Source organism: Ammodytes marinus (assembly GCF_949987685.1).
Source record: "Ammodytes marinus genome assembly, chromosome: 22".
NCBI classification, from domain to species: Eukaryota; Metazoa; Chordata; class Actinopteri; order Uranoscopiformes; family Ammodytidae; genus Ammodytes; species Ammodytes marinus.
The window spans coordinates 6,037,786-6,046,278 of record NC_137226.1 but is presented as its reverse complement, the minus strand read 5'-3'; the positions used below and the strand labels follow the sequence as shown (position 1 = coordinate 6,046,278).

The 8,493-nt window shown below is 43.1% G+C and overlaps 1 protein-coding gene across 1 annotated transcript; it reads right to left on the bottom strand.

The window, feature by feature from the left end:
• Positions 1–2,415: 2,415 nt before the first annotated feature.
• Positions 2,416–3,951, bottom strand: chrm2a (cholinergic receptor, muscarinic 2a; the record flags this gene model as incomplete). Its single annotated transcript, XM_080050768.1, has 1 exon — positions 2,416–3,951. The coding sequence occupies exon 1, from the start codon at positions 3,946–3,948 to the stop codon at positions 2,416–2,418; it is 1,533 nt and encodes a 510-aa protein (XP_079906894.1). The 5' UTR covers positions 3,949–3,951.
• Positions 3,952–8,493: the final 4,542 nt, after the last annotated feature.

The window sequence follows — 8,493 nt, the reverse complement described above, 5'->3', positions numbered from 1 at the left end:
GCCCTGAAGAGCTATTCGGTGCAGCAGGCGTAAGTCTCTAGCAAAGCCCCCCTACCAGCCCACAGTGTCAACCTCCTGATGGCAACACGCTCATGCATATTCATCGCTTCAACTGGTGAGCATACATTAATGTAACATGAGAATTGTCTAATAGGTTGAAATGATGGATGACACGCATGAACACACAGAACATGTCGCTACAATACATTTATAGTTTCTCATTTATTTTTCTCATTAAAATGACGCACAGCTATGTATATTACGCTCGATCTGAGGATAGGATGATTTACATAGAATTAATTAACGCGCTCGTTGATTTCTTAAAAGCAACAATGAGGTTACAAACACATGTATACGGACAGTTAAGACGTGGATATATACAGTATAGCCCTTATTTAAATCACAAGCTTTTTTAACCCGTGATCAGAAGTAGACTCCACTCATGGAGCAAGCACACGTCAAAACACACACACACACACACACACACACACACACACACACACACACACTTCTTCACAATCACCATCAACACAGTGAGGTGCAGCGCACACTGTGACATCAATCCATAAATCAGCAGGATTAAATGATGTCTCCCACTCATTCACACACACACACGCACCGAAGAAAGTTGGAAAAAAACCCACCACCACACAATTCCATCCCACAGCTCTGAGCTCCAGCCACCTGTTTCATTCTAGGACGGCTCCTAGCAGTGGTAAATAACTTGAAAGCTTAAACACCTTAATAACCACCACAAAATATACATCAGACACCCTGTCAGCAGTTGTAAAAGCCGGTGGGATGCGCTATAAATTATTGGCAAAATGGAAAGAGTGCGACTGAACAATCTCATGCCACATTTATTTTCTATTTATTGGTAACTGTTGTTTGTTCTCAGGTCATTGCTCTAACAGCGATTTGGTTGTTCTCTATAATGACACACGGCAGGTTGCGTTCAGTGAGATCTTTCCTGAAAGAAATCCAAAATCAGAAAATGCGGGTTTAGTTTGGTTATGTGTGAAGGATCAAATCTTGGCTGGTTGCAGTGGCATTGGTCCAAATGAGTAGTTGAGTATGTCTCCAGCCATTGGCTATTTTAAATACATTTTGGGGCACAAAAAGGGTAAAGATCCTGCAGAGCATTCTCTGGAAATCATGAAAAAAATATTTTCTTCATTAGAAAAATAGTTCAGATGAAAAACTGTGATGAATTATTTAAATGTCATTTTTCGATGCAGTGAGCACGAATGAAATTGCATTCACTTTCATGGTTTCGGGTGTTGGCCTGATTGTTGAGGCTGATCATCATCACCTGGCCAATAAGAGAAAAAAACCTAACCAGTCACTAGTAGAGGTAATTGAGTACACATTATTTTCTAAATTGGTTTCTGCAGTGAAGTTCTGAATTATTTTTAGCCACCAACTGTTATAAATATATTTATATATGTATATATTATGTATTGATGGCAACTCATTCCCACATGGGTAGATGGGACAGCTTCCAGCCCTGATGTGACCCTGTCGGAAGGCAATCTAAACAAGCTGGCCCACTTTACTCTACAGTATATGTTGCAGGGTTGGAAGTGCCATGGTGAAAAACAGATATGAGATGGAAAGAAGGCAGGCAAAGGAGCACACACAATGGGTTCACACACACACACACACACACACACACACACACACACACACACACACACACACACACACACACACACACACACACACACACACACACACACACACACACACACACACACACACACACACACACACACTTAAATATTGAGTGTACACTGATATGTACAGTTATCTACAGGATTCTTTACTGAACCTCAAACTTCTTGGGTTTATAAATTCAGTCAGCCCTATATTCCCAGTTTTGAAGTTTGCTTGTATTTTTCCCACAGCGCAGATCCTCCCTCTCACTCTTAATCTTTTCTCTTTTTTTTCATCAGCTCGTTGTCACTCCCAAGTGCTCCCTGCCATTACACACAACCTCATTTTCTGAGCTTACTTCAGACTAAAACTGTTTTTTCTTCTTCTTCCAGAACCTTCCTTTATCTGCACTGTTTCTGCACGACACACATCTACAACACAACTGGCATCAGTTGAATGTGTGAGAGAAAAAGCTTGAAAAATCCAAAGATAAATGATAAGTAATTCTAAAATGTGCTCTTGCGGCCTTTATCACACTCAAACCTTGTTTTACAGACCCCCCCCCCCCCCCCACACACACACACACACAAACACACGCATATATACTGTACATGGATGGTACACACACACACACACACACACACACACACACACACACACACACACACACAAACACAAACACGCACTTACAAACCCACACACTTAAATAAACACAGGCAACTCCTAGTTCAACTATTTCTTCCTTTAAGTGGCCCATATTTATCTAGCTGACCTTATGTTTTTGTATTGGCAGAGCAGGAGATGTTTGAATGTCTTTTTGAACGTGACATTGCACAGGGCGTAGCAGGCCGGGTTGATGGTGCTGTTGATGTAGCACAGCCAGTAGCCGATAGTCCACACCGTGGTGGGGATACAGCTGGAGCAGAAGGTGTTGATGAGCACCATCACGTTGTATGGAGTCCACGTGGCCACGAAAGCCACCAGGATGGCCATGATGGTGCGGGTCACTTTCTTCTCCCGTGATGGCGGCCCCTTCTTCTTCTTGACGGGCGGCTGCTTGGTCATCTTCACGATCTTACGCGCCACGTGATTCTGCCGCTCCTCCGACGCCGGTACGATCTCCACGGTGGCGTTGGTGGGCGTGTAGCAGTCCCCCTTGGGCGACTTGGTCTTGATCTTGATGCAGGTCAGCTTGGAGCCCCCGGCCTTGGCTCTGGAACGTGGCACCGGCTGGCTGGTCTCCGCGCTGGAGTTAGCGGCGGACGGCGCCACCTCCTCGTCCTTCACGTGGGACGCGGCCGCGCTGCCGGACGTGGAATCGTTGGAGCTTTCTTTTTCCTCTTCTCCGGGAGCGCAGTTCTCCCCCCTCGCCACGTCCTCGCCTTCCGTCTCTCCCTCCGCGGTGGTGGAGGAAGGCCCTTTGCCATTTTGCAGTTTCCCATCGTGCTGGTTGGCGCCGTCGTCAGCGTTCTGGCTTTGGGAGCGGCCTGTGTCTTCCCCCGGTACGCTAGTGGTGTTGTTGTTGTTGGGTTTGGGTGTGTTGTTCCTGGTGTTGCTAGGCGACACAGGCTCTGGCTTGGCTCCTCCCCCAGAGGGCTTGTTGTTCCTTCTCTTGACGCGGCTCTTGCTGGCCCTGGAGATCTGCCAGTAGAGCTGGATCATGATGATGACGGGCAGGTAGAAGGCGGCGATGGCGGTGCCGAACGTGACCGCGGCGTTGGAGAAGAACTGGATGTAGCACTCCCTCTCGGGCACCGTCCGGCCGCCCACGATGAACTGCCAGAAGAGAATGGCCGGAGCCCAGAGGACAAAGGACAGGACCCAGGCCGCAGCGATCATCATCCCTGCCATCTTGGTGGTCCTCTTGACGGGGTAGCTGAGGGGCTTGGTGACGCAGAAGTATCTGTCAAAACTAATGATGAGAAGATTCATGACAGACGCGTTGCTGACAACGTAGTCCAAGGCCAACCACAGGTCACACACCACGGGCCCCAGAGGCCAGTACCCCATCACTATGTAAACTGTGTACAAGTTCATGGAGCACAGGCCGATGATCAGGTCAGCGCATGCAAGGCTGAATAAAAAATAGTTGTTGACAGTCTGTAAGTTCCTGTTAACTTTGATGGAGAGCATGACCAGGATGTTCCCGATAACCGTGACCAAACTGAGGGAGCCGGCCACCAGCACGATGAACACCACCTCCACAGTCTTGTAGGGGCTTTCGCGCTCCGCCACCACTTCTGTGTCATTGCCATCGGAGGCGTTGAAGTAGGTGAAATTGAATACATCCATGGCATTTGGTCTTTCGTGGCCACCTCCTACTCACATGGAACCTACACAAGAGAAGATGAAAGAGAGGAGAGAAGAATTGTTATAACATGCAAAAGATGCCTGTTTTCAACTTCAGCTTTTCAGTGATTTGAATTTTTTCAAATTTTGGTTTACATGTTTAGAAATGGAGCATGGGTACAGTTAAATAGCTTTTTTTAAAACTTTAAGGTACTTATTAGGTAATTATTTAGCAAAACACATTTCGGACAATACATCTTTAGCTTCAGTCAAATTCAGTGAATTTATATTCATTATGCTACAAAATATGAAATGTCATCCTGTAATGTTGACCAGTGGAGAATAATGACGATCCAGAGGTAGGATATGAATATACATGCGTCTCTCATCCGCACGAGCTGTCTGACCTTTTCTGTGTAGCATCAGCTTTTAGCTAATAGCATTGACAATTTGGGCTGTATGCCAATTAGATTGATAATTACAAGCAGAGATATCCACCAGCGCAGATATTTTTCCTAATCAGTGCGTAAATAACATTTCCCAATTAGACACCTGCTTCATTACTGAAAAAATAAGCAAATAAATAAATAAAAAAACACTAAAAGGCGAGTGCACAATCTAAATGCACACGGATAGCTGATGAAAAATGAGGCAGCAAGTCAACTGAGGATATCACAATGACAGCTTCAAAATGATGGAACAAAGTCTAGTATCAAGCACAATTCATTTTCAGACTTATCCGTGGAAGAAAGTGGTTGTTTATTCAATTGTCAACTGGGTTAATCGAAATTTCTGTTTTGTATTCATTTGTTTCTGAATGCTGAATTTCAGCCAAGTTAAGCCTGCCACAAAAAGACCACCAGTGATACCAAATTAAACAAACTGGCAACACATTTCTCCATGTAAAAACCAACGTGATGTTTAGCTCTGTAAAAATATGTGTGCCTGCACGGTTGTCAACGTTTTTTATGCAGAGCGCTCCAAGCTGTTTTTCTAGGCTTTTGTCTGCGTCCCCCCACTTATTCTGTCTTTCTGAATGTGTTCCCTCTACCGTGAATATGTTTTTTTTAATAAAAATACTTTACGTTGGCTCGTACATTCTTAAAAAGGAGAGGGAGAAGTGTAATCATACACCACATACAGTCCCACAGTACCAAGGGCTGAATGAAAACTTTAAAAGGAATTATTGAAAAAAATTGGCACCGACATTTTGTCTTCAAAGGTCCGTTTCCGACATGCACTCAAATATTCTCTTCATACGGCCCTATAAAATTCTTTTGATCCAAGTGACCCTAGTGACTAGTTTTGCTTTTAACCTTAAACATTTTTCTGTGTTTTAGACCTAATCTTTGATTTATACACCACTCAGCTGCTGGGTTTTACAGGTTGTTGATATTAGCAGTATTGTGGTTTGTCTGCGCGTGTTCAAAACTATTGCACACAACACCTGCTGGAGATTGTATAGCACATGGTTGGCTTATCATAAATATCACCAGGCAAAATCCTTTTTCTTTTTTTTTTAACTAATCAAACTTTACTCAGCATGTGGCATTCAGCCTGGATTTTCAAAGTAGCATTCTGTTCTTACTTAAAAAGAAAGATCAATATGCTGCCCAACACGTCTCCTGATATAGCAGTGAATACAAATTGAGGGAAATTTGAATTTAAAAAAAACACTAGCAAAAACCTCATTAATTAATCATTGTTCAGATAACATCTGAAGTGTAATCATGCAAGATAGAATTAAATTGTTGGTTCAGTTGAAAGTTCATGTTTAATTTGAAAAGTTGAGACTGCAGATAAATCCCACGCAAACAGGCAACCGTGAAGAATTTTTCCTTTGTGGTATAGTTCTATATAGCAAGAGCATTCTACTTTTTTCACTTTTGTCTCATGATTTTTAATCATCTCTTGTCATTAGAATACATTACGACCATCCACAGCCAATCACTTTACTTTAGTTGAATGATGACTATACATTTGTCATTGACCATCTGATGAAGTCAAATGATGTGAAACTGATGGATCACCATGTAGTCAAAGTTGATGAAGTGCTACGAGTGACACACTCAATAGCCAGAGAGCAGTCTTGTCCAAGAAGACTTTACCATTTCGGCTTAAGGTCTTTAAATGTTGAGCGCCGTCGCTGAGTGACTAGTGAACATTCACTTATCTGCTCTTCCAGAAATCCCTAATCATTGCATTAGGCATGGAGCTAAACTGGCACCCTAATCCCCATAAAATGTTTAAGTCCGCCGATTTATATTCAAAAAAACACCAACAATACAAATGGGGACACACTTGTGGCTCGCTTTGGGAGAAGTGGATTAGAGAAAGTAAAGTGGATCAGTAGAGATGGTAATAGCACGGAGGAGGCAGTTAACTCCCCCAGCTGCTCTTTGCCCACCTCCAGATTAAATAGGACGCGTCCCACACCTGATATCTCTGCCACACCATGGCGGAAGCTAGAGTGAACTAAACATGTACAAATCCCTTTTTCAGGTCATTGTGGACTGCTGTGGTTTATCTGAGGTCTCCAAGGAACCTAGTCGTTGTTTCAAAGCTTCTACCCATACAAGTCATGTTAGCATCAAATTACTGCGAAAAGACAATTCTGCTTCCAAGGAAAGCCAGCATTGTGCTTTATTTGACCAATCTGGTTGTATTTTTACAGTTTTTCCCACATTATCACTGCTTAGATGTCTTAATCTCTTCTCCATAAGATACAGCGAGAAATAGGGAAGTGCTTCTGAACACAAGGAAGACATCTTTGGGTTCAGTATTGAGCGGTAGAAATACTCGCTGAGCACAGGCGCTGCTGCTGCCACCTGGGGAGGACAGCAGTGGCACTCCTGGCATAGCAATCAATCACAGAGCCTACCTGCAAGTTTCAGTACTGTACTGCAGTCATTGCCAGTGCATCTGAAAGAGCCCAATCAGAACATGAGTGACACATTTTGCTTAGAGAAATTAATATTCAGGTTGTTCTTGTTTATTTCATCACACTTCTCAATGGATTAACTTTACTTGAAGTACAATAAAAGTTATTGTTTTTCTTCACTATCTTTTGAACCTCTCCACACTGAGTTAAATATGCATCAGTGGATTCCGCATTTCCAAAATGTGCCCTTTTTGTTTTAGAAAAAAGAAAAAGGGAGACAAGTCCGTTGCTGCCATGGGAGAATGTGAGTAAATGAGCTTGAGTATTGTTCTCTGTTCAGACTTAGGTATCCTTGAGTTGGCTCACTAGAGCTGAAAATTGCTTATGCCCTCTGGGAGGCAGAAAGGGCCAACCTCACCAGCTGCTGTCCTCAATGGGCTCCTAGATGGCCAGATGACGGCCGAATAAACCCCAAAAACTGGTCTAGTATAAGAAAAAATTGTTGCATTTTTTTTTAAATGTCAATTCTGCTTGCCATTTTATTGGAAGCTAAATAACCACTTACTCAGACCACTGGTTTTGTCAGGGACAGACAACGGGTGTCAGCATTCTACAATCAAGCTAAAAATACAAGACACACTGTTTCCAGATTTTGCAGCTGTGAAGTTGCACTTTAAGTGATGCATTTGGCTGCTCTCCCTAGTGTCCAGATTTCCCATTCCCCATCACTTGAGCACTGATCCGAGGTAAAACCCAGGGCGCTTTCCCCCTGCTTTCAATGATTATATTCATTTTCAGCGCTGGCCCTCTCTCCATGGGTGCGTGCAGGGTTGGGCCTTCGTTTACTTGCCGTTTGCACAGGAGCATGACTTGAATGCAAAACCTATCATTGCTGCTGTACAGCTTCTCAACAGGGTGTGCAGATCCATTTAGCATTCCTCCCAAGGGTATTGCTGCCAATGTATAAAAGCTATTTTTTTTTTAAAGAAAATCGAATCGAAAGCTCACAAGTTCCTTTTTTTTGGTCAAAAATCATATATGTCAGAATTGTTTGTTATGAATGTTAAGAGGTGTAATACAAAAATTTGAAAAAGGTTTGAAATAGTTTACTGCATCTCATTGATGGCTGGTAAACATAAAGTGGAAGTCTTTTTATTGTCCTTCATCTTTTTGGACTGTACTGTGAGGTAAAGTCTGCGTATATGTAAATATTGGCTTGTGTGTAAACGACTCTCCAGTAGGGCCGTCCTTCAGACAGTGCAGCTGACAAACTGCTGAGATGCACATAAACACACAAATATTTGAAGAGTTGTTTGGCAGGAAATGAAAAAACGTTCCGATAAGCATCAAACCACCAGACAATCTCGGAGTTCTGATGAAACGTCACAACCGAATCCGAGCCGAGCGGGTGAAGTATAATTACAAATTTGCATTAATTTCCTCAAGCTCCCCGGTCCCAGGGGTATCAGACTGTAAGCGATACAGCTTGTACAGATGTAGGTAGGGGTTCAGCGTAAATATGTACAGAAAGAATGATCAAAGCCATTTCATCTATATATTTTATGAACTATATCTGGAAAATGGTGGCAGTGGGCTAAACAAAACATGCTAGACCTCTATTCCCAATCCCCACCTCTACCACAACCTCCAGATCTACCCGACAAAAG